The 26,894-nt window shown below is 45.2% G+C and overlaps 1 protein-coding gene across 4 annotated transcripts in view; it reads left to right on the top strand.

Moving 5' to 3' along the window:
- The window catches only part of SMAD2 (SMAD family member 2), a 56,351-nt gene that overhangs the window by 17,163 nt on the left and 12,294 nt on the right, over positions 1-26,894 (top strand). For 3 of the 4 annotated variants that reach the window (XM_048503028.1, XM_048503030.1, XM_048503031.1), the window contains exons 2-5: positions 1,381-1,665; positions 23,332-23,421; positions 24,587-24,780; positions 26,003-26,137. In XM_048503028.1, coding sequence (XP_048358985.1) covers positions 1,430-1,665; positions 23,332-23,421; positions 24,587-24,780; positions 26,003-26,137 — 655 coding nt within the window. In that variant the 5' untranslated portion in view covers positions 1,381-1,429. The remainder of the gene's footprint in view (positions 1-1,380; positions 1,666-23,331; positions 23,422-24,586; positions 24,781-26,002; positions 26,138-26,894) is intronic. The other variant, XM_048503032.1, reaches the window with a different exon arrangement.

The following is a 26,894-nucleotide window of genomic DNA, read 5'->3' as shown; positions in this document are numbered from 1 at the left end:
CTTATGAGCTCAGAACATATTTAAACTGAGCCACGAGTTACTGCCGGAGACAGGAAGTGGCAAGTTTAGTCCTGCCTCCCTGAACAGCTGTTAGGGAACACCTAAGATTTAATATGTCCTCTCTATCTCAGCAGAAAGAACCCTTATGGTAAGTATCCATGATTCCTTTCATTTTGGTCCAGCCCTACAAAATAATTGCTGTCCTGGTACTTGCATCTTTTCCATAGGTACATGCTGGAAATTCCTGGAATTCTAGCGTTGTATGACCTTTTATTCACTCAGGTCAAGACTACATAGCTTTATGTGAACCATTTTTCTGTTTCTAAATATGAGAAAAAAATAAGAACACAAGAACTAGCCTGCTGGATCAGACCCGAGTCCATCTAGTCCAGCACTCTGCTACTCGCAGTGGCCCACCAGGTGCCTTTGGGAGCTCACGTGCAGGATGTGAAAGCAATGGCCTGCTGCTGCTCCTGAGCATCTGGTCTGCTAAGGCATTTGCAATCTCAGATAAGAATGAGTACAGTGAAGATATTCCCCTTGAAACAAATGATACCTGCGAGCTCATCTCTTTGTATAGCAGTCTTTATCTTCAGATACTTACAATTAAGTGGTTATTTGTACAAGAGTTGTAACCTTCAGAGTCTTGTAATTCAGATACATGTAACCAGGTTGCTTCTTTGATATTGATATTCAGTCATTGGCACACATTAATTTTGTATTTGGTTATTAAATGAATAAACATATTATCATATTTATAGTGGTTATTTTTGTTAAGGTCTTGACTTCATCCTTTCTTTTTTTTGTTATTCTTCTGCTTGCAGAGATACTAAAGATGGTTTAAATTGGTATAGCTCAATTTTTGTCGACAGCAGGTGGCGGGGGGGGGGGGAGGATTTGGATACCCTCATGTTGTCAGTTGAGGATGGCCATCATTTTGGCGCTTGTGGAAGTTATGCGGGTGCATGCAGTTGTGGGAGTGCACTCGCGTTTAATTAGGACATTGATGTCCATTCTTCTAAAGAAATGAGCGACACAAAAGAAATGAGCATTTTCATGAAGGCTTTCTGAAAAGTGGCCTGCCTGTCATTTGGTAGCATGAAGCCTGGTACCGAGGAGAGTGTATTATTCATGATAAAATATTAAAAGCATTCCTATATGGGAGACCTTGGTCACAATTAATGTTATGAACTAAAAGTACAGGGATGAGAACTCTTATAATTGGAAAAAATAGGACAATAAGCCTTTTTAAAATTGACGGCCTTTTGTGCTGTCATGTACATTTCAAGGGCTTATGATGGGCTGTCTCTTTTTCCTGGAAAGGTTAAGGTCGGTTCTCACTTTGAGCTGTCTTAACAGATTCCTCCCCCCTTTCCCCAGATTTTGCAGGGCAGCTGAATTCTTGCGGCAATTGTACTCCGCCTTGGCCATGTCATCAATATTGCCATTTACCCCACCTGTTGTGAAGAGGCTGCTGGGGTGGAAGAAATCTGCTGGTGGCTCAGGAGGTGCCGGTGGAAGTGAACAGAATGGTCAGGAGGAAAAATGGTGCGAGAAAGCGGTGAAGAGCTTGGTTAAGAAGCTCAAGAAGACCGGGCAGCTAGACGAGCTTGAAAAAGCCATCACCACTCAGAACTGCAATACAAAATGCGTTACGATACCAAGGTAAGAATCCTGCAGTACTGAATTGGAGTACACCAGCTGTTACGTCTAATGTTGCTGTGGTTGGTGTTTGCCGTAAATGTACTGTTTTCCGTGGATAACATGTACTTTTTAAATGTGGTTTCTTTTCTTAACTGAATCTTTGGCTTAGCACTTGTTGCCACGCGTTAAGATCCACGTCTGGACATCGCTCTCTAAAATTCCTGTGAGGCATGCATTAAAGTGTGTGAAGCAGGTAGATGGGGGCACCTGGGAGTCCCTCCGTGGATTCGTATTCCTTGAAATGCGTATGAACCAGGCTTTTCCTTGGTCAACACTTCAGTCAGCTAATATTTACTGAACAGAACTGTAAATGATAATTAAACTGGCTGGGTTTGTATAAACAATGTCTGTTGCTAGAATTGATCTTGCCTGCTTTAAGAGCGCATACGGAGCTCTCAAGGCAGTCCTGAACAGGTATAAACACATTTTAAAAATTCTTCAACTTCATAAAACCACCCATTAGTACAGTTAAAAAAAAACCTCCTTACGCATTAGTACAATAAAACAATATCTCCTTTCCCTCTGTTTGGTTTCTGGAACATCTTGAGTTCTACTCTGGTCCTCTAGTGAACTAGAATAATTGGATCTTCCATGCTGCTGTGATGAAAGAACAGTGAAGACGAGTATCCCACTTCTAGAGGGAGCTACAGAGCTTCTAAAAAATATATTCAGTGAATAAAGATGGTGTTGCAAAGGAGATGCCAACATGGTTAAATAGCAGAGTCAAAGAAAGCTATGAAAAGGCAATGGATTTAGGAACTGTACAACTTACTGAGTGTAAAAAGTTAACAGGGGAAATAAATAGATAAATGGAAAACTTGGAGATTGTTAAGTCTACAAGCAAGTAAGAAAGAAAGCTGACATGAAAATGATTGGAACTCAAGAACTAATCCACTCTTTGACTGGTTTTATTCTTACATTAGTCCGGCCCATTTGATGGTTCTCCCATGTACTAATTGCACTCCTCAGACAGCCATTTCCTAGCAGTATGTTTTCTTGGCACCGGTGGTTCTGTTTCAGGGGCTCTTGGGGGAAGGTAAACCCTTTTGACAGATTTGTGTGCCTTTTTAATCTCTGTGCCTGTCTGGATTCGGCTAACGAACTTGTGTGCTTTTATGTCCTTGCAGCTTGTTGTGTTGTTTGCCACTGTAAACTCAAGGAAATAAAGTGGGGTGTAAATGCTTGAAGTGGAAGTATAAAAAGACCATACGGGATATTCAGTATTCATTTAGACTTGTAAACTAGAGCTCATGGGGGGGGGGGGGGGGCTAGTTCAGTATGCTGAAAGTCCCAGATTCAAATCCCAGCATCTCCAGTTAAAAGGATCAAGCCAAAGGTGATGGGAAAGACCATTTTAAAATTGTAAGTAGCTTAAAACGATTTTCCCAGGTATAACTTGTGGGAATTCAGTCCATGGAATATTGTGATGAATGATGTTGTAAATGGCTTTTCAGAAGTAGATACTCATGATGGAAAAGTTTTCTGTTAATTGTGGTAGTTGGAAACATAGTCTCATTTAAAGAAAACATACCCCTGTGGGTACTCATCTGTTTGTTGGCTCCTTAAGAGGTAAAACAGTAGCCACTGGGCTAATATCCCATGGCATAGAATGCTGTGGTACTATCACAGAGGCCCCTTCCGCACATTCAGAATAATGCACTTTCAATCCACTTTCAGTGCACTTTGCAGCTGGATTTTACTGTGCAGTATAGCAAGATCCACTTGCAAACAGTTGTGAAAGTGGATTGAAAGTGCATTATTCTGCATGTGTGGAAGGGGCCTTAGAAAGTACTGTCAGGTTACAGCTGACTTAGGCAACCTTTTCAAAGCAAGGGACCACTAATGTCAATTAGCTTATTTAAGTTGTGGACTGGCACAGTCTCTTAAAGAGTGAATGGGTTCAGCCTTTGGACCATATTTGACATCTCTGTGCCTGGAATTTTAGTCTAATAACCTTTGCAAACCAGCACTGCGAACATAAAGCTAGCGGAAGTTGCATGCCAACTTTCTTACATTGATTCTCTCCCTATTCTTCTCCCTGCTTTGTCAGTTTCAGACATTTGTTGTGGACTACAGTCCCCATCATCCCCTGCCAGCATGATGCTGGCAGGGAATGATGGGAACTGTAGTCCATAACATCTGGAGGACCGCGTGTTTGACACCTGTGCAGTAGTAGAACAGTAATCCTAGCTAGCAGTGTTTACAGACAGAAGAGAAACAAAGTGTGTACTTAAAAGGAAACGAAGGGTATGTTATCCAGTACAAACAGCAGATATCAAATTTGGCAGAAATAGCTGTAATCTTTCTGTGTCTGAATCAATAATATTCAGAACTGTTCATCTCACAAACGTTTATCTCACAAAAATAACTGGTTTGAACTACCTGCTCCTTTGGGTTAACGGGGTTTAAGAGCAGAAATCAGTCTTATAATCTAGGGTTGTCCCAAGTAACAGAAGGCGAAAAAGTTTGTTTCCAATGCTGAATAGAAGCATCATTAGAGGTAGGTTTTAAGGCTTGTGTTCATTCACCAGTATAGGAGCTTTTATGCTTGGCAGTTTAAAATCTTGTTTTGTTCCACATTTGGCTCGTCACTGAGTCTTGTTAAGGGCATGTGTCTTAGACACCTGGAACCACATAAAAGAGCAGCAGATGACGTTGTTTGCAGTAATTATGTTTGGTACGTCTTCTGTACCTTCATCAAACTGTTTTGTGGAGGAAAGTACATATCTGTTGAAGGATGTGAAATAACATCACCCTCCCTCATATTGCTTCTTGAGAGATCTGTGCCACTGCTTAAGCAGGTGTCTGGAAAGAATAGAATATCTATGGAGCAAGTTACCAGGATTGGAGCACCTTCCGTATGAGGAGAGGCTGCAGCGTTTGGGACTCTTTAGTTTGGAGAGGAGACATCTGAGGGGGGATATGATTGAAGTCTCTAAAATTATGCATGAGGTTGAAAATGTTGACAGAGAGAACAGAGAGAAATTTTTCTCTCTTCCTCACAATACTCAAACCAGGGGCATACATTGAAAATGCTGGGTGGGGTCGGGATTAGGACTAATAAAAGTAAACATTTCTGTCCTGCGCCCGGGATGGGGCCCCTGTTGGGACCCCTGTTGCCAACCCACCGTCCCCTGCCCGGCTGTTGGAATCGCCGGCCTCACTCCCGTTCTCCGGGGAGTGGACTAAGTGGGACAGCCGCTTTAGCCACAGGGTGGCCCGGCTGCCCACCGCTTCCCTAAGACCTGTAGCACTCTAGGGATGGAGAGTAGGGAAGCCTCCCGGCTAGCCCTTGGAATGGTGACTTCTCCATTCCCCTCAGCAGCTGCTTTGAATGCCAGGCCTGCGCTCTCCTTACTCTCGAGAGCAGGTCTCTCTTCCTCCCTCTCTCCTCTTCCCTCCACACACGCTATCTGTTGTTCCCTTCCTTGCCTCTTTCCCTCTCTTCCCTCCTCCACCTTTCCACACACACCCTCCCTCCGTCTCTCCCTCTCTCCCTTCTTCCCTTCCTTCCTGGTCGTGCCTCCTTTTATCTCCTTCCCAATTGTCTCCTTCCCTGCTCCTCCGTGTCTGCTTCCTTCCTCTGTCTTCAGCCCAACAGGGCTCAGCTGATCAGGCTCTCCCGGCTCGCCTCTCCTCCGGTCACGGCAGCTGCGGGACTCCTGAGCGCACTCGACGCGCCTCTTCCTGCCCCTGCCCAACACGCCGGCCGAGGGAAAAGTGGAGCGCCAGTCGAGCCTGCCGTCGGCCCAGCGACGGGCCTCCCCTGCGGCGCCCCGAGCCGCCGGGACCTCGCTTGCCAGCCTCAAGTCCGGGGAGGGGGTGGGGTTTTTCCCCGCGCTGCCTGCCGGCCACCAGTCCGGCCGCAAGTCCGGGGAGGGGGTGGGGGTTTCCCCGCGCTGCCCGCCGGCCGCCGATCCGGCTGAAAGTCCGGGGAGGGGGTGGGGGTTTCCCCCGCTCCCGGTCAGTTTCTAACATGGAAGCATATATTTTCTTGACTGTTGCACCTCAGCTGACCATACTAATATATTTTTCTGAGACAGTATAGTCATGTATGTGACCAGCCATGTGGTGTTGACAGTGTATTCTTTTTAGTCTCCAGTGAAGAGCAAAGTTGAAAAATGTATTCTGCTTTTGGTGGGATGGCATTTTACTTAATGGGTGACAAGCTTTGCAGGCCTCTAAAGATCTAGACTGTCAGCGGTCAGAACTTTAGATATTAACAACTGAGATCCGCTGTCCCCCTCTCAGAGTCAGGGGAGTGAAAGGCTGAACGCCATCTGTTTTAAATATTTATATACTTGGAGCGCTGCATTTTAACTAATATAAATTTTAACATTTTATTCTATTTATCCACTTGTATTATGTTGTAAACCGCCCTGAGCCCCTTGGGGGAGGGTGGTATAAAAGTGGAACGAACAAATAAATAAATAAATAAATAAATACATACATACATACATACATACATACATACATACATACATACATACATACATACATACCATGACACCATGGGGTAACCTCATCCTCGCCTGTTTCTGTTATTTATTGTAGTAAAATTGATGATGTAATTCGTATCTTAACCGATCTGACCCAAGCTTGATACCTAATCATGTAAGATGCATGCAGTGTTTAGCATGTTCTTTCTCGTGCTCTTCCAGATAAAGAAATGGCTTCCATTGGGTTGGTCCACCAAACATTTTGCTCAGTCTCAACTGACTGACCTGCTCATTACAGCCTCTGTCCATGCGGGACCTGTTAATACCCAGCATAGCCTTTTTTGGAAGTCAAAGGAGACCCCCCCCCACGCCCCCCCCCCTTTCTCATCAGCAAAGCAGTTTGTTGGCTAAAACCAGTTGACTGTACAGAATCATGTCCCTGTATGGCGTTCCTTGTTCCAGATATCTCTTTACAGTTTGTCCTGTTACGTTATAAAAAGACATTACTTTGTGATGTTGGAGAATGCAGAAGCCACGGGGCTTCTTGGATCATCAGCTGCGAGAGAAGCCTGAGTGTTACGCCATTGCGAGTAGCAGAATGCTGGACTAGATGGACTCTGGTCTGATCCAGCAGGCTAGTTCTTATGTTCTTATGTTCTTAGTGTTGTGCTCCTTGTGACTCTGACTAGGTGAGCAATGTAAGGTAAGCTCTCTGAACAAGTCACAAGACTTGGAAGATTCACGGGAGCTGCCTTGGTGCACTTGTGCCATTGCCTGTAGTGCCATCAAAACTTCTAAGAATTCCACCTGCTACAAGTAACTTTCTAGCAAAGGTTGCTTGCTTCAAGCAGCAACAGAATGGGGGCTGCAAGAAGTGCTCAAAGGAGCAGTTTCTTCTCGCATTTCAGTAGTGTATTTTAAACAAAAGGAGTCTTACTAAACAGACCTTCAAACTGTCCAAGTCAAAGTATTCAGATGACTGGATAGCCCTGCCATTGTGAAATCCCCTGTAATGGTAGTAGTTGAATTCATTGACAGGTGTTACTCAGTATGACTATATTAGCTGCCTGTTTGTTCAAGGACAAAGGTTCCCCTTGTCCATAGAAATCAACCTGCCTCCAGGAAAACAGCTACCGTGTTTCCCCGAATATAAGACAGTGTCTTATATTAATTTTTGCTCCCGAAGATGCGCTATGTCTTATTTTCAGGGGATGTCTTATTTTTCTGTGTTCTGTTCGTCGGGCATGCTTCCAAACAAAAACTTTGCTATGTCTTACTTTCTGGGGATGCCTTATATTTCGCACTTCAGCAAAACCTCTACTATGTCTTATTTTTCGGGGATGTCTTATATTAGGGGAAACAGGGTACATGTTGTAGATGCAGAAACTTGGCATTCTTCATCCTTATAGGCTTTGGCTTTTTCAGATTTCTTGCTTGTGGCAGGCTGACAGAGACTGGAATGGCTTTATACTTGATAGTAGGGGGATGTCCATGTCCCCTTCTCTCCCCTTTCTTGCATGCCACGCCTCCCCTCCCGCTCCCTCCGCTAGGGTGGGCCATAACCAGATGCTGGGCCCCCCCTCCCTTGTATGCCACCCCTTCCTCCCATCCCCCTCCGCTAGGGTGGGTGAACCATGTCCAGATGCTGGGCCCCCTTCCCTCTCCCTCCCTTGAACATGTTGCAGCCAAAGCAGGTTGTGCTGTGACTGAAATCATAGTCATTGTGTTCTAAACTTTGCGAAATAGTCTCTCCTCCTTTCTGCTGGGTGGGTAGGTACACTTGGCCCTCCTACATCACTGGGGTTAGGGGTGCGGCTCCCCCCACAATGTGGACAACAATATAAAATTGTGAGCAATGGGGGCTGCAGATTTTTCGGGCAACCTGCATGCAGCGGTGACTATTCATTTCCTCTGGAGGTGGCGGCAGATGCTGGTATTGGCAGCAGCAGCCCTTTGATAATGTGGAGTGTGGAGAGCTTTTCATCGGCAGCCCCTCTTGTGGTACCGGGGCTCACTCTGGGGGGTTCTTGGTGGTGCTCATTTTGGGGGGGGTTAGGATCTGTCACCAGCCCACAATCAGTCAAAACCATAATTTGGCAGGTAGCAAAGTGGGAGGGACAACTGCATTGGCGTGTATATACAGTTCATTCCGTCAGCTTCCTCGGTCTCCTTCATGCCCTCAGTGAAAGAGGCAATAACAGGGCGCAACACCAGGGCTTGGTTCATGCTTTGTATATGAGTGGTTCGGTCCCCAACAGTTCCATCTCATGTGGCAGGTGTGGGGAGGGGCCTGTGACCGAGGTCATGGAACTTTATTGCTGCTTAGCTGGCGGAACCATGAGCTAGAAGAACAAATGCTCTGGTGGCTTCCTGTGTCTCCAAAAGCTCAGCAACAAAAGCTCAGCCAGTGCTACGGGACTGCTTGGGCCGGTCGTGGAAAGAAATGTGTGGATACACATGCATGTTAGGGCTAGCTTTGGTATTTGGGAGCAAACCTGGAAGTGGGAGCCTGGGCCATTGCTGTTTTATTGGAAAGCGGAGACAGGCGCTTAACCGCCTTGCAGCGTCTCAGCACCAAGCTGCGTGTTCGTCACATTGCATGGGGCCATTGGAAGAGAAGGGGCTAAAGAAGGATTGATCCCTCCTGCAATTCCCTTCTGCCTTGCAGCAACACGCCACCCCCTCTCCACCTCCATGCATGTTTCAAGCCAAGTGTTCAGTTGAGTTCTAAATTATTGTCCTGTTTCTATAATGCCTGTAATGGCATATCCTCCATTTGTAGTTAAAAGCTAAACACTTTGTGTGTGTGTTTCAGTGCAACCACATAATTTGTTAAGATGTTGGGGAGTGGAGAAATCGGGGAGGGCGTAGGCTTTGAGCTAACCATCTTATTCAAGCTACCCGGATCAAGATAAAATTCCTGCTGGTTATCCAGTGAATGTATCAATATGAGGAAGTGGTTTAGCCTTACCTAACTCTTAGCCTTACCCAGTCTCTTAGGAGAGAAAAATATTGTAAGCTGGCTTTGGCTATTCCAACAGGGAGAAGAGTGGGCATGAATTTTAAAAATCACTCCAAGTAATATTTTATAATAAAACTTTACATATTCAGCTGTGAGCTCATACAGGATATGTTCTTACACAAAGCGTGCCTGTGAGAATCTGATCTCTAATTCAAGAGAATGCAGGGAGGAATGTCAAATTAACAAGAACAAAACAGCAACCGCAGCTTTGGCCTTGCATAAGAGATTCCACAGAGTTGAGGCAGCGTGTTTAGCAGTCAGCTTACAACTGAAACAAAACAACCCTGGTGTGAGGACTTTTAGGAGCTCCCATCCCCCTCTCCCCCACAAATATACAAATCTGAAAAGGTCTTGAAAACTCCATTCTCCCACTTTAAGAACATAAGAAAGAGCCTGCTGGATCAGACCAGAGTCCATCTAGTCCAGCTCTCTGCTACTTGCAGTGGCCCACCAGATGCCTTTGAGAGCTCACCTGCAGGATGTGAAAGCAATGGCCCGCTTCTGCTGCTCCCGAGCACCTGGTCTGCTAAGGCATTCGCAATCTCAGATCAAGGAGCATCAAGATTGGTAGCCATAGATCGACTTCTCCATAAATCTGTCCAAGCTATACATTAAAGCTATACATCACCACCTCCTGTGGCAGCATATTCCAAACACCAATCACGCGTTGGGTGAAAAAATGTTTCCTTTTATTAATCCTAATTCTTTCCCCCATCATTTTCAATGTATGCCCCCTGGTTCTAGTATTGGGAGAAAGAGAGCAAAATGTCTCCCTGTCAACATTTTCTACCCCATGAATAATTTTATAGACTTCAATCATATCCCCCCTCAGACGTCTCCTCTCCAAACTAAAGAGTCCCAAACGCTGCAGCTTCTCCTCATAAGGAAGGTACTCCAATCCCTCAATCATCCTTGTTGCCCTTCTCTGCACTTTTTCTATCTCTTCGATATCCTTTTTGAGATGTGGCGACCGGAACTGAACACAGTACTACAAGTGCGGTCGCACCACTGCTTTATATAAGGGCATGACAATCTTTGCAGTTTTATTATTAATTCCTTTCCTAATTTATCTTTATCTTTAGGACAACCATGTAAGGACGATTAGGCCGAGAGAGACCGGCCCAAGAGGTCTCGCAACTTAGTCTAACACTCCAGTCAGTAAACCATGTTGGCTGTCCATTTAATAATGGATTGTTATTTTAGGCGCGGCAAAAGGAGGAAAGGGAGTTTGAAGATGTAGAACTTTTTCAAAGAGCAGCTCCAACCTCCCATGTATTTTGGGTGGTCCCTTTCGAAGAAACACGCAAGTTACAAGAAGCAGATGTTCAAAAGCCTCCGAACGAACAGGGTGTTCGGCTGCTCGGATGAGTTGACACAGACACCAAGCCAGCCCTTCGTCCGAGACGGCTGGTGAACGGAGGCGCTAAGTCTGAACAGCCTCTGCATTATGTGCAAACCAGAGACTTTTTAAAAGGAAAGTGACAAACAGTGATGATCGGAATCTGATGGTAACGATGCCAGATAGCAACGTCTTCACGTTTGTTGTCATCTGGAAACACAGTGCAGCTTCCAATAGACCAGGGTCGGCAACCCACGGCTCCAGAGCCTCATTCGGTTCTTTCGTCCTTGTGCCTGGGAAGGAGGGAAAAAGATGCTGGAGAGGAAGGAAGGAGGGGGTGGGGAAGGAGGCGCACTCGCCGCGTCCCAAGTGCAACTTGCCGTCGTTGGCGTCACCGCCACTGTCTGACTTGGGACTCTCCATGGCGAGTGCAGCCTTTTCCCCTCGCCTCTTTCATTCCTCTCCTCATCCTTTCCCCTCCTTTCCCTCATCTGCGCCTGCTGTCACCTCACACCCGCCTCGCCATGCCTCCGTAAGTGCAGCCGCCCCTGCAACTTACTCTGTCCGTCAGCTTGCATGGCTGCCTTGTAGGCTGAAGGCGGGGCTTGAGAAGGCGGGGCCATGCCCCCATGGCTCTTTGGGTGTTAAAGGTTGCTGCCCCCTGCAATAGACCTACCTGCCACCTTGGCCTAGGATTTGGGCAGTTTTTATTGGCTGGCAAAACCCACCCCTCCTCACAGACAGCTTAACGGAAAATAATAGTTCCTTGAACACATGAAACTCCCGTGTGAATTAGGCTGTTAGTCTATCAAAGTCACTTTTGCCCATTCAGGCTGGCAGCAGCTCCCCTGGGTCTCAAAGAGAGATTTTTACATTGCCTGTTACCCAGTCCCTTTCACTGGAGATGCTGGGGATTGAACCTGGGACCTTCTGCACACCAAGCAAATGCTTTGCTGCTGAGCCACTCCTTCTCCTCACTGCTAACTAGATCAGAAAAAAAAACAGCCTGAAAAATTGTAGCTTCACCATGGTCTAGCTGCTTCATCTCCTTAATGGACAGAAGTTGTATCCCTTAAGAAGATAATGAGAGTCACTGTGGTGGTTTCTACCCTTCCAGGAGGGTAAGTCTCAGAAGGGGGTGCTGGGGCTTGCTGCTCAGCCCCACGGCCTGGTGGGGTTCTGCAGGGTTCCATATTTCCTCCTGTCATTTTTAACATCTATATGAGACTGCTGGGTGAGCTCATCACTCATCAGGAAATTTGGTCTGGGTTTTCATCAACGTGCAGATAACACTCAGCTCTGTCGTTCACTTCCGGCTGATCCCAGGGAGGCGGCAGCATCCCTGGACCAGGGCCTGGAGGCAATTTTGGAATGGATGTGGGCTAAGAAACCGAAGCTTAGACTCATCAAGGCAGAAGGTCTGACACAGGATTTGGGGCTTCGCCATTCTGGATGGAGTTGCACTCACCTTGAAAGGACAGTTCCGTAATTTGGGGAGAGCAGTGCTGTACTGCCAGTGGGGACATGGGATACGCCGTTTCGTCACGTGGGGGGGTGTGTGCCCGCCTGGCGGACCTGCCGCAATTCCCCACCCTCCCTGCAGGCTGGCTTCTGCCCTCCCCTGGCTCTGGGGAGGGCAGAAGCCGGCCTGCAGGGGGCAGGGCTTGGCAGCCAGTGGCTGTGGCGCCTGTCTGGACTGGCCACCGTGGCACTCTGAGCTCCAGGCACGGGGAGGCGGTGATGCCCTCGGGCACCATTTAGGCCTGGTACACCCCTGGGAGAGAGAGGGCTGCTCTTTGACCCAGGCCTGCTTCAGAATACGTAGTGGCAGCTGTGGCTGGGAGTGCTTTACACCAGCTTTGACTAGTTAGCCAGTCGTGGCCTTTCCTGAGCAAGAAAAAACTGGCTGTCCTTGTTACATAGAATCATAGAGTTGGAAGAGACCACGAGGGCTATCAAGTCCAACACCCTGCCATGCAAAGTATGTGGAGCTGCCCTTGAAAAATGTTTGGAAATATCATTTGGTGCAGTTAGGGTGAATAGCATAGGCAACATCACTCCAGTCTTGTTCCAACTACACTGACTCCCAGTTTGTTTCTGGGCACGATTCGAGGTGCTGACGCTTAAAGCCGTGCATGGTTTAGGAGCAACGTACTTGAAGAACTGCCTACTCCTTTATAAACCTACCTGGCCACCACGCTCAGCTTTAGAGGGTCTGCTTTGGTTGTTTAAGATTAGGTGGGGTGGCAGTCTAGGAAATGGCCTTCTCAGTGGTGGCACCAGAAAGCAGGAACTTCTCCTCCTGGAGATATCGCCCGTCTCCTTCTGTTCCACCAATGAGTTAAGTCTTTGTTCTTTTGCTCGGAATTCCCTCAGTGGTCCATCCTTCCTCTGCTTTATTTTAACTTATCCGTTGTCCTTTTTTTAGGCTCAAGTTTTAATTTGTTTCAATGATATATTAGTGCATTAATTTTAATGGATTTTAAGATGAGATTTTTAATGTGTATGTTTCCATTTGCTAGCTGCCCTATGGGAGCAGAAAAGAGTGCCAGGCAGTAGCCAGGGAAATCCAAGTGCCAGGGAAATCCAAGTGGTCTGTGTTTGACTTTAGTTCACTGGGTATATTAGGGCCAGTTAAGTTCTATCCATCAGCTTTACTCACAAGAGTTGTTAAGAAGAGAAAAATGTATACCACCGTATACCTGAGTGGTCGTTTTTCTTTTAATAAAAGTCTCTAAGCCTCTACTCCACAAAGAGGAACCAGGGAGTATTTTGATCTAGAACAGGGGTCTGCAACCTGCGGCTCTCCAGATATTCATGGACTACAATTCCCATCAGCCCCTGCCATGGCCAGTTGGATTTGTAGTCCATGAACATCTGGAGAGCCGCAGGTTGCAGACCCCTGATCTAGAAGAAGTAATAGTCTTTTTTTTTTTTTTTTTACGGTTTTATTGAGTTTAAAATGGTTACATAATGTCTAAACCTATTACAATGGAAGTAATAAAAAACAGAAACAAAAAACAAATACAGAAATTAAAATCTTATTGCTCTATCTTTCCTCTAATCCAACCACTTCCTAAATAAGTTTACACAAATAGTCCTCGTCTCGTTAAACATCCAGTGACTTCACAAGTGAGATCTCTTGTTATTGTTGCTATTCCTTCACCAATATATTGCTGTTATTAACTGTCCTTCTAGGTTTTAAAAGGAAAAGAGAGATCAAATACTTACAGTCTCAATCTATACAATAATAAAGTAATATCCTCCCTATTCCTGCATTTATTTTACTATCTTATAGAATTGCATACATATCTCTTAATGTTAAATGCTATATTACAATTATATATGCTTCTTCATTTACTTTCTTTCCATCCAAACACAATAAGTAACGGGCTGCCAAATTCTCAAGTATTTTCCCTGGTTGTCTCTCAGGGATCCATGTTAATTTATCTAATTCATTAGTTCAAAACCTTTTTCCCATTTCCCACATTACTTTATAGATTTAACATTTTTTCCAATTTGAGCTATTTTCTCTAATCTGTCACTGTAATTAGGTGTGTTTTACATGTTTTTTTTTTTTTAATTGTATTATCATTTGTGATTCCCAAAATAAATATATCCGGTTTCCTTTTTAATTTAATTTTGAAGATTTTGTTTATTGTGTTGGTCACCTTATTCCAAAATTTGGCCACTTTTTTGCAGTTCCACCACATGTGGAGAAGTGTTCCTTCATGTTTTTTACAATTCCAACATCTAGAGTTGGAATTTTTATTTATCTTTGCCAATTTGATGGGGGTATAATGCCATCTGTAAAATGTTTTATAAAAATTTTCTTTTAGATTTTGGCAACAAGTAAATTTGCTATAATTTTTCCATAAGGTCTCCCACTCTTCCAAACTTATTTCTTTCTTTATATCTTTGGCCCATGAAATCATATTTACTTTAACAATTTCTTTTTCCGTTTTGAACCTTAATAACAAATTATACATTTTTTTTACTATATTACAATCATTTTTGAGTAAATTTATATCTAATTCTTCGTCTTCTTTTGCAAAGTTCCAGTTTGTTTTGTCTTTCTCAAAAATTTCTTTCAGTTGTCTATATGTGAACCATCCACATTTAATTCCCTCTTGATTAAGTTCCTCTCTTTCTTTTAATACCTTATTTGAGTTCGTTTGTTTAAGTGTTTCTTTGTATATAGGCCATTTTTTTAAATCTGCGTGTTCCTTATTTTGAATTGTTTCAGATCTTGAAATCCAAGTAGGTGTTTTTTGGTAAAAAATATGTTTGTATTTGTTCCACACCCTCCCTAGCGGTTTCCTTATTTTATGTGCATTGAAGTTCCGATAGTTTTTTGTTTGTTCTATTGGCCATAGAAAATCATGCCAGCCTCTCATTAAATTAAAACCCTCTAAAGTTAATAAATGGTTGTTGTCCAATGAGATCCAGTCCTTAATCCACAAGATGGCATTTGCTTCGAAATATGTAATAGTCTTGGGGCCAGTCATACCCCATCAGTTTAATTTCTCACTGAGGTGTTGGGAAGCGTGTGTGTCTGTCTGTCTCTGTCTCTCTCTCACCCTGTGCCTGAGTAGGAATTTTTCTTTTAATAAAATTCTCTAAGCATCTTGCCTGTAGAGGGGAACTAAGGAGTATTCTGCCCTAAGTGGATTAACAGTCTTCCTTGCAGCTTTCTGTCCTAGCCTCCTCCAAACGTATGTTTCAGCTCTTTTTTGCCTCCTTCTGGTGTTGTAGGGCACCCAGAAGAGACAGATCCCCTCCCCCAAGTTCCCAGTTAATTGCAGAGAACTCGTGTGAAGTTTGTCATTCTTCATTGAGGTTCTGGAGCCGTCACCCTCTGCCTCCTTCAGTGCTCTGTGTAACATGAAGCACCCTCCCCTCCCTGTATAGCTGGCGGGTAGTGTCATTTGCTCTATTGAAATCTGGGGCAAAGAGAAGTGGTATAAGGCCAGGAGCATGCAAGATGGGGCCTCCAAGTGTGCTGACACAACGCACAAGTGTGTTGATGCACACACACAAACAACATTTGGGGAAGCTGAAGATCAGTGGTAAGCACAAATAGCAGGCAGCTACTGTCCAAACAGGATAAAATATGTAGTTTGCTGGTTCTGTGAATATGGCTGTACTGGGACGACTGACAGGCGCTTCAAGCATGCATGCTGTTCAGGGCTTCATTGTGCGGAATGTCTGGCTTTAGGCCAAGACTGCGTGCTGCATGACATGCCACCCTTCTTCCAGAGAACTCAGAGCAGCGGATACGGTTTCCACTTCTCCCTTTTATCCTCAACAGCCTCGTAAAACATTTTACTCTAGGAGAGTAACTCAGGGACCCCCAGTGACCTTCATCGTCGATGGGGGATTTGAACGTGGGTCTTGCAGGTCCTCATCCCCACACAGCCACTTTATACTAGAGGGGTCGTCGGGGTGCCGTGACAGCATTGCATATCTTAAGCTTTGAAGCACACTCAAGGGTGAAAACAACGCCTGTGAATCTTGTCAGCTGGTTGGCCTTGTGCTTTCTGATGTTCAAATAGAATCCAAGGTGCGGTGAATGGTAACAGTGGGCATGTTTGGTGATATGTGAAAAGTTAGTCTTTGTCACACTCCCTCTATCCCACATTTTTAATTCTGGCTCAGTTTGTTCTGTCGTTGAGGGCTTCTTTTTTTTTTGCTTCTGGAGACTATAAGCTTCTATACCAGTGGTGGCAAACCTTTGGCACTCCAGATGTTATGGACTACAATTCCCATCAGCCCCTGCCAGCATGGCCAATTGGGGCTGATGAGAATTGTAGTCCATAACATCTGGAATGCCAAAGGTTCGCCACCACAGTTCTATACTGTGTCTCAGGTAAAGATGTTAGCAAGGTCAGTTGAGGTGCAACGGTTGAGAAAATGGTATGTTTCAGCCTTAGAATATAGTCCCGAACAAATATGAGAAATATGATTCATTTTTACATGCTGCCTTTGTCAAAACCATTATTCTGTGCATTGTTGAACATGGTACTTAGATACAAGAACATTTATAGTTCATTGCATGGCTATCATCAAACTTTCAAATGGATGGGGGGAGCAGGGTGTTGTGTTGTCCCCAGCATGTTTGGGGACCCTTTAGAGGAGGACTCGTACAGAGGAAGAGAAGAAGAACAAGAGTTGGATTTATATCCCCCCTTTCTCTCCACCAGCCATGTCTCCACAGCTCAAGTGGCAGAGCGGGGAATCAAACCTGGTTCTCCAGATTAGAGTGCACCTGCTCTTAACCACTATACCATGCTGACTCTCAGTAGACAGTGCTGGCTTTGACGGACCAACGCACCCATTCGGTAGGCTTCCTTTCCTTCAGGTCAGCTTTGCAGGTAAAATTTGACATCCGATGTGGTTCATTTTCGTTCGACTCCACCTGCTCTGAACCACTTCACCACACGGGCACAACTTTGGCCCCAGAACCTCCTGCAGGACCTGGCCCAGCGGCTCAGGAGAACCTTCGGTAGTCTCTGCGGAACCAAATCCAGAGGTGCCAACAGAGCAAGCAGGCTGGGAGACCCAGCCAGGCCCCAGCTCTGGGATTCACCAGCCTCCTGACACCAAACCAGGGGAGGCCCTGCCAACCCTCTTACTCCCTTTGTCTCCAGAGCTCTAAGAGCATCGCCGGAGGAGGCTGCGTGCCGGTTTGCAGGGAAGAAGATGCAGCAGCAGGCTAGCAGCTCTGGGGCAGGCTGAGCTTGACAAGAAGTCTTTGCAGGAGCCAGACTGCAGTAACACAGCTGCGTGAAGAGTTTGTACTGGCAGGTGGGATATCTGCAATAAAAAGAGTTAGTAGTCAAGCTGTATTGTGGCAGCAATGCCATGCATGGACTTGCAGGCCACTATTTCTGGTTTCTGTTTTTGGTTTTGCTTTGGACTCTGGACTGCATTCTGTTTCACCCCCATGTACTTGGTACTTGATTCCATCAAGCTTGATTCCAGCTGAGAGCTGCTCTTGGCTCTTCTTGGTAAGGGCCTGTGTACGACACAGAGCGAGGTAGGCATGAGGGTCCAGGCGGAGCATTCTACTGGAGGCAGAGGACATCTGGATGGGTGTTTCCCGCACGTTCTCAGGGAGGCAGGATGTAGAATTTTGTCACTTCCTGGGAATTGCCTGGGCACCTGTCTTGATCTCCGGTTTACTTCCTGCCTCATCAGGGAGAGCAGCACCTTTGCAAGGCTCTCTGACCCACTGAGTTCTGTGGTGGGGGAATATACAATCTACCAGCACCTTTTTGTGAGACAGAGTATAGCATAGCCTGTGAGGCAAATCGCTGTGCATGTCAATCCAGAGAGTAACTTTCTTGTGCAGCTGCTGAAACCTGTACTTTATTTGCTTCTTGAGTATTCTTAGCACCTGAAATCCAGGCTTAAAATATAATGGACGCGGTTTCCTCTCCCCATCCTACACCCCAGTGCTGTTATATTTGGTTAAGTTTGAATCTTTGGTTGTTTCTTAGAGCCAAATTTGTGCTTGAACCTCCTGTAGCACTTCAATTTCCAGGCCCTAAATCCATAGCTGTACAGCTGTTTCAGTAGCGCTTGTGTCTCCTGGAAGCATCCTCCGACATTCTCACAAGGGAAGGCTGCTCTTAAGAGATCATGGCAGTGGTATCTCTGCACGCCTTGTAAGATCTCCAGTCGGTCTTTCCTCACAGAAGAGGATGTATGGATTTTAAACTGGTTTGAGCCAGTTATACCTTAATAAGAACTAAAGCTTTCAGTGAATGGAGGAGTCTTGTGTTAACACCAACCTGCTGTGTAACTTGGAGAAGCGCTCTGTAATTCATACCCAATTATGCCATGCCTATGATCTCAGTGGATTCTGCTGAACATTTGAACCCAGAAGCCAGTTTTGAGGCATGTTTCTCCAAGTTTGCTGGGAGAATCCCTCCTTCTCAAAGGCTGACTTTGGGTTTCTTCCATTGAGGGCTCAGGGCAGAGAGAAGCTTTGCCTTTTGCCTGCTCAGATTTCTTCCTACTCTCTAAATCAGTGATGCCCAACCAGGGTTCCATGGTACCCTGGGGTACCATGAACACGTCCTAGGGGTACCATGACAATGCTACCGCCTGTCCGCCCCCCCGCCCCCCCCCCCACCGGAATCAAATGGATTTTGAAGGTGGGGTTGGAAGCCTCATGGGCTCCCTTTAAACAATATTGAAAAACAGCATTGTTTTATTTGCCTAAATTCAGCGTGGATTGGGGGGTAGATTTAAAGGGAGCTCTCCATGCCACATTTAGGCAAACAAACAATGCTGCTGTCAACGCTGCTTCCCCTCCCCTCCCCCTGATTGCCACTCCCCCCACCTACAGGCCAAAAAATGGAAAAAAAGCCCTTAAAAATGCAAAAAAAAAAAAAGAACTTCAAGGGTACCCTGAGTTGTGAAGAGCGAGGTCAAGGGTACCCCAATGTCGAAAAGGTTAGGAAACACTGCTCTAAATGATAGGGAGGGTGGAGATTCTGGCCCCCATTTGAATGTGGGAAGCATAGACTGTTTAAGCCTGTCTCTAAACTGGAGAACCAGGTTCGATTTCCCCCTCCTCCACATAAAGCTTGCTGGGTGACCATGGGCCAATAATTGTTCTGTCTGAACTCTCTTAAGCCTCACCCACTTCATAAAGTAGTTTTTTTACTTTACTTCATAAAGTGTCTGTTTTTTACTTTACTTCATAAAGTGTCTGTTGCGGGGCGATTGTAAGTTGCCTTGAGACCCCTTAAAGGTAGATAAAAGTGGAGTATGAAAACCAACTCTTCTTCCTGTCATCAACACGTCTGAAATCTGCCTTGACAGACCATATACAGTATTTATTAACATTAATGAACATCCGAGACGCAGCTTGTGAACTTTTCAGTATGTGTGTGTATTTAAAATCTAGCCTACTCTTGAAAAGATCTTTTCACTGTTTGAAGCAGTATTTCTTACTCTTGGTCCCAGCGTAGTTTTTACAAGAGGCACTTGGTGAATGCTGGGAATACGTAAATGTCTGGACCGAGTTGTGGTTTTGGCAATGAATTTGTGTTACTCGAATTTTAAATTCTGACTTAATAGGAGATCGCTGGAGTAGTGAAAACATACAAAAATTCCGGTATCTGGCGCTTCTGTTGTTTTTGTTTAAAAGAATCGGGGGAGGGCGAATGGACTTTTTGCACATTATTTCTGGCCTAATAGGAAGCACTGGTCAACCTACTAATTTTCAAAACCTTTCCTCTGTGGAGGTGGAGACTCATTCGAAACTGGAGGAAGTGCTTAAAGGAAGCCAGCGCCTTCCAAAGGGAGAAATGGCTTTTCAGGCCTAAGTGACTCAAGAGCCTGATTTCAAAAGTGTCCCTGTGGTCTGGGTATATGAGAACTGCCCAGAAGGGAAACTCACGAAATGCAAGTGTTATAAGCGTGCATTTGGTTTTGAAAGGTGTAGTAGAGTTACGCCACGGAGGTGAGAACTGGTGGCTTGGAGTCTGAGCGAGATAACTTCCCCAATCCCCTCTTTAGGGCACTTAGTATCAGAACCCGCTGAGTCCTACACCCCCCTCCCCTCAGTTTTTCTAGGGCGTAATGCTTATAGCTTAGTAGGCTTCAGGGTCTGATATTCTTCTTCAGTGCATGATTTTTAGATTGGAGCTTTGTCAACATTGTTCAAGAGGTTATGTTAACATGTAACCTAGTAGTGGGAAGTGTTGCATGTAAACCTGCAAGCTTAGATGTGGGTTGTGGGAAGATCAGGCTGTAGCCCTCACTCCCCTTCCAGTTACTCCTTTGGGGCCCGATTTCATCTCCTGCAGGCAGCTACTGGCCTCAGAATGTGTCGGGAAGGATGAGCCGGAGATGGAGCCTCCGCCTTTCCTGGCTGCAAGGTTCCCCATAATGCAGGGACCTGTTAGCCTGATTCCTCCTTGGCATTGCCCACTTCTTTTGAAAGGGGTTGCTCTACTCCTTTTCTGGCCCTGGCCTACTTCTCAAGCTGAGACTCTGTCCCTACTCTCCGTAGACTCCATAGGTTTCTCGTGGCATGGGCCACACTCACCCTTTGAGCCATCTCTCTGCTCCCTCACCCTTCCCCTCTCCATCAAGGCCTCCTACCTTGTATCTCGGCATTTCTGATGGCCCACCCCTATCTAGCTCGACCCGAGCTGACAATGACACCTGGCTGTTCTCACTGTGGCCAGCAGTCACTCTGGAAGGGGCTAAGATGGAACGCCGGTCACCAGTCCGTTTTCCTGATCAGCCTGTCTTCGGGAGGTCGATTCTGGCATGCCCTCTTTCCAACTCCACCCTAGATAATAATGAGTAGTAGTAGTTGAGATTTATATCCCCCCCCCCTTTCTCTCTCCCCACAACAAACACCCTGTGATGTGGGTGGGGCTGAGAGAGCTCGGAAGAACTGTGACTAGCCCAAGGTCTCCCAGCTGGCGTGTGTTGGAGTGCACAAGCTAATCTGGTTCCCCAGATAAGCCTCCACAGCTCAAGTGGCAGAGTGGGGAATCAAACCCAGTTCTCCAGATTAGAGTGCACCTGCTCTGAAGCACTATGCCATGCTGGCTCTTTGGAGTCGCCTTCTCTGGACATGGGTAAGTCTTCCTGTACAGTCAAATGCATGAAAGTGCTGAAAGGTCAAGAACAGGTGGTCTGGCAGTCTCCTGCTATTGCAGCTTATCTCTAAGTTGTCAGATCAAGTTCACCTGGAGATTGCTGCCTCGGAAGGTGAACTCTCTGGCATTAGACTCCACTGAAGTCTCCCCTTTCGCCTCCTCAGGCTCCACCTCCCAAATCTCCAGGTATTTCCCAACATGGAGTTGACAACCCTAGTCAAGAACAATGACCCAAGTCCACGTATAGCCTTAATTTATGGTTGATAAATGGTAGTTCGGATTTGACTATTAATGGTGGGACATCTAAAGAATGTGTGGTTTTGTGTGCAGGTGTGAATTTGTGCTTCAGAATGAGCAGGAAACCCTTAATGCCTTGAGTGAACATTTTCATATGTGATACTTCCCAGATAAATTAATGGTATTTGAGGGGAAAATAAATGAGAAAAATGGCCACGTATCCACATAGCCGCAGAATTGTTTGGAGTTAGCTGGTAACTTCATCAACTTAACTGTCGGGATGCTGATTGGAACGTACGCTGGTATTCTCAGAACCTGGAGATACTGATATTTATTTATTTACTGGATTTATTTACTGGATTTGTATCCCGCCCTATCCTCGCAGGGCTCAGGGCGGGTCACAATATAAAATCAGTGACACAACCAGTAACACCATTTCCATAAAAACAAATCCAATATCAAAACAATAAAACAGCACAAGTAAAACATTGAAAACAACATTCACTCTGAAAGGTCAATCGACGTCAAAAGACCAATGACCAAGCTAAGAGATAATAAATTTGGGGGCAAAAAAGTATTTGAGAGATCGCTTGAGAGAATAAGTCATGTGTAGTTAGAGCAGGTAGAATAGCTTTACAAAAAACTAGCTTAATCTCCCCTCTGGGCTATAAGTGGCTGACCTAAGTGTCTGGGCAGGTAGACGACTATCACTTCCTTGTGAAATTGTGTGGGCTGATTCTGCCGTATACTGAGGATAATGGAAAACCACAATGGACAGATCTCCTTTTAACTGCTACTATATTAATGGAAACTCCCTAGGCAGAAACTGTCCGCTGTGTCCCACTAAACACGCAAGATGACTGGCCCTCTGGTTCTTCATCATGAGATGTGACCAGTCAGAGCTAAGACATTGCTGATTGGTCCCAGGGATGCAGTATGTCCACTTGACACAGGGGTAACTCACATCGGGCTGGTAAGTGTTGGAAGGTTTGAAGGCAAATTGAGCTCTCCAGGAAAGAATTGTTAAAGTGTGCGGATCTCAGACACTTCACTCGACACTTTACATTAGAGCAGTCACTGAACTGTCTGTATCTGATAGGTACATCACACTGGAAACCCAGCATACAGTTACTGAAGAATGCAAGGCAGGGACTTAGGAAAATGCTGAATATTTCTTCTGCTTCATTTCTGCCAGTAGTATAAATGGTTATTCGTTGTGATTTCCTCCTCTTTCTTGGATTGGCAGCCTTGTCAAGTTGGGTTTCCATAAAACGGCAGCTATCTTTGGTTTGCCATTTTAAGAAAAAAGTTGTTTGTGTTAAAAGACATGCCACATCTTAAGCAGAGTTGTTCAATTTTTTTTAAAGGTTGGAATCAAATTCCTAGCAGTGTACTTATCCACAGTTAACATTACTACCTTTTCTCGTCTTCTGTGGCACAGAAAATTGGGGAAAATTGGATGGATTAGGGTGGTGTTATAAGATCTTTTGAACAAGGCCTGCACATTCATGTAGTAGTTCTTCTCCACCAACTAGTGGTTCCTGAATGCTGTTTAAAATACTTGTAGAAATACTAACTTCGTATTGGTGTGACTTTAGTTTCTGACGCTTGCAAAGGTTTTCCCTTTAAAAAAAAAGATACTATGTTCTGCCAGGTTGAGGTTTTGCCTGTTTTAAGGTACCTTACAAATATGCCAGTTTGTTTAAATTCAGCTAACTTGGTCACCTTTTTGAGACACCATTTTACCGTTGAGTCACATGTTCCATTTGACTGACCTCCTTCATGTCGAAAATACAGCAGCCGAGACTTTCGTTGCAAAAGCAGTATTTTCTATGTGAAAGAGGGCTTTCTGTACATTCCCCTCCCCCATGTCTTTACATCATGATAGTTTGAAATAATCATGCTTCCATATTCACATCAACTTTTTTTGTTTTTTTGTTTTTTTCAATTTATGCACAGCACTTGCTCTGAAATTTGGGGACTGAGTGCACCAAATACGATAGATCAGTGGGATACAACAGGCCTATACAGCTTCTCTGAACAAACCAGGTGAATATTCTGCCCTGTGTCTCATTGTAGAGATCTCGTGGGAGGGGTTGACTTTCGAGGGACCTGTCTGCTGGAAATGCTTCGTAGTCAGCAACGCATTTTACCAACAGTACCTTTTCCCCCCCTGCTAAGTGTTTTCAGCTGATGTTTTGACCAATGAAATTCTAACTTTGGAAGATCCTTGTTCCACATCAGTGCTGTTAAAAGTGGGGAAACCCAGGGGTCTGGGAAATGCAACCACATGGTCTGGTATTTGTCTAGCAAGATTGGGGAAATTTTAAATCACAGATGAAGTGTGTTTAAAAACTACGAGTCGGCACACTGTCTTTTGACTTGTCGTTCAGGTATGTGCCTTCAGCAAGGCTCAATGTCGAACGAGGAGTTTGTTGAGGGTTCTTTTTCCCATGTCACCCTTTACTTGCATCGTGCCCTGAGGTTCGTCTTTCTCATCCCATGAGTCATAAACCATCTGCATTTGTGTAGGCCTAGGCAGCCTTTGTCTTAAAACTAGCAAAACTTTTCAACCGGTAGCAGCGAGGGAAGCGAGGATGCAAACAGCTCGCAGAACCCACTAGCAAATACGACAGTGTCTGATGCAAGCTTCAAGTTGTAAGCCAGGGGTCTGCAACCTGTGGCTCTCCAGATGTTCATGGACTACAATTCCCATCAGCCAATTGGCCATGCTGGCAGGGGCTAATGGGAATTGTAGTCCATGAACATCTGGAGAGCCGCAGGTTGCAGACTCTTGTTGTAAGCCAACCTGAATCACTCGGGTCTGACTGCTGTAATCTTATGTGCAGTCTTGTATGAAGATGTACTTAAAGCAGTAACTGTTTTTGCATAGTTGTGAGGAATGGGGCGGGGGGGTGGAAGGAGGAGATCATTAAATTAATTCAGATGTGCAGTTGCCTCTAGTAGCCCCTCACACACAAGGACAGCTGGATTTAGGTGCCAGTATAAGCAAGGGGCCATTTTGTAATGCCGTCTTCCTCTTATTTTGAGAGTTCCTGGAAGAATGCGGATTTTTCTTGTAGCCCTTCCGTTGGGCGGGTGCTGGGAAAGGAGAAGGGCAGGGAACAAACTCTTGAAGTTCTGAACATCTGGACTTGACTGTGCTACCTGTGAACAACTCTGAATATTTCTGAAACCCTTTTCCTCCCTTTAGGTCTCTCGATGGCCGCCTGCAAGTATCCCATCGTAAAGGATTACCGCATGTCATTTACTGCCGCTTGTGGCGCTGGCCTGACCTTCACAGTCACCACGAACTTAAGGCAATTGAGAACTGCGATTATGCTTTTAATCTTAAAAAGGACGAAGTGTGCGTTAACCCCTACCATTACCAGAGAGTGGAAACTCCAGGTAGGACACCTACAAACTGCTCTTGGCGTAAAGGTGCTGCCGCCTCAGCAGCCTCGCTTGACTAAGTTTTTAAATAATTCTCAGTGTGTGCAAAGTTTGTGAGCAAGAATTCCCAGAGCTGAGTGGGAATTGATCCAATTTTTCAATCTTGACAACGGTGCTCAAATGTCGAAGTGGGATTGTTTTTCTGTATTGAATGCGTGTGTTTGGCACTGTTCTGTATAGCTGGGTGTTGCAAAACGTTGACATAAATGCTTGCAGCTAAGGCAGTAGAGGGTTTCTTTAAGTCATTTGGCATATACGTCATTGTGGAGGCCTAGGTTAGATAATAATACTTAAGTTTAGATTATGGCTTAGAAAACACAGTTTGTACAATATATGAATATCTCCCTTTGCAGTCTTAGCCACTGAAGTCAACCCAAAGGATAAACCTTCCTTTGATTTTTCTGCGGAGAGGGAATTCCATGAATCTGAAACTTGGTGCGAACTGCATCTTCACTTGTCTTCACTTGTCTGGCGTTATTCCCTGATAGCCTCCAGTAGTATCAGACTAACCTTGAGGCCAAAAAAGCAACTTCGGCACTGGAAAGAACATTGAAAGCCAGAATTGTGGTAGTGGTTAAGAGCTGTGGACTCCTATGTGGAGAACCAGATTTGATTCCTCACTCCTCTACACAAACTCCCGCATCCCCTCCTACTTCACAAGGTGTTGTGGGGAGAGGAAGGGAAGATGCTTGTAAGCCACCTGGAGACTCCTTAAGGTAGAGAAAAGCGGGGTATAAAAGCCAATTCTTCCTAACCGCTGAGCTCTAAATCTCTTTGGGTGGTCTGAGCCTCATCATGGTCTATCTGAAATTAGTCTTCTGGTGTCTATGATCTCAAAAAAGAAAACCCCTGTTTCCACAACTATTGCGAGCCAGAGGAATGTAGGGAAGCCAGTGCTGTATGTCTTGACTCTGTTTTCCCTTGCCGTTGGAGAGCTGCGTCCTTTTCCTAAATCATCCCTCCTTGCTTGCCATTTTTAACACCAAGGGAATCTGGATCTAGTGTGTGTCTGACCAGCTGGGATCCCTATTGCCCGTTGTACTTTGACACAAGCCAGCTGGATGAGATTAGTGCAGTTTGGACAGGGTTCAAAGTTGGTTCTTGATTCTCGTTTTACGAAGCCGTGCAGTTAGTGTCTAGAGTGTCGTATCTAACACTTTGGGCTTTTCTCCCCCAGTTCTGCCTCCTGTCTTAGTGCCACGACATACTGAGATTCTGACCGAACTTCCGCCGCTTGATGACTATACGCATTCCATTCCTGAAAACACTAACTTTCCAGCAGGCATCGAACCACAGAGCAATTACATACCAGGTACTCATGCAAAGCAAATGGCACAAAGCACGCTTATTCTGCTATGTGAGGGGTTGAATCCATACAGCGCCCAGGGTGCTACAGAAAACTACACTGGCCCCTAGGGTTTGTTTTCGTCTTTACTGCATGGTTAGCTGTATGTTCGCCTGCCTGAAAAGGCCATTCAGTCATCAGTGGTGATGTTCAACTCCAGTGGCCTGGCTCGCACAACTCTAATGGGTGTCGGAATTAATGCAACATTAGAAACAGAGTTGATATTTGCCAACAGATTGAGTCTAGGGATTGGAGACGTGATCTATTCAGGGGTCTCTGAAAGACTAGGTACTAAACTCTGGTTATTTTTCAAGGTCTAGTTCAAGGAAGGTTTTGTGGTTTTGACCCAAAAGCCCTATGTATGTCCTTAGTATATTTTGGAGTGCTTTCTTCTGTGGGCCACCTTATCCTCAGGATCTTTTGAAAAGGCCCTGCTTATCAGTGTGAGAGGGCCAGGGGTCCGGAGTTCATTCCATATCTCGTCAGCCTTTTCTTTGTTCCAGAAGTCTACAGGAATGCTAGCTGCATCCATATCCAAGCTTTTAAGCTACCTATTTTTAGATATTTCTGTAACCACATTTAAATTCTGTTTATTTCCCTGCTGACCTATGTTTAATTTTACAGTCTGCTCGGTTTATATTTTATGTACAGAGACCACCTATGCTGTACTCACAGAGGGCCACGTTTCATTCCATATGTCTGAGATTGGCATATAGCATATATT

The sequence above is a fragment of the Sphaerodactylus townsendi genome, linkage group LG07 (genome assembly GCF_021028975.2).
Source record: "Sphaerodactylus townsendi isolate TG3544 linkage group LG07, MPM_Stown_v2.3, whole genome shotgun sequence".
Lineage (NCBI taxonomy): Eukaryota > Metazoa > Chordata > Lepidosauria > Squamata > Sphaerodactylidae > Sphaerodactylus > Sphaerodactylus townsendi.
This window is presented reverse-complemented; position numbering and strand designations above follow the sequence as displayed.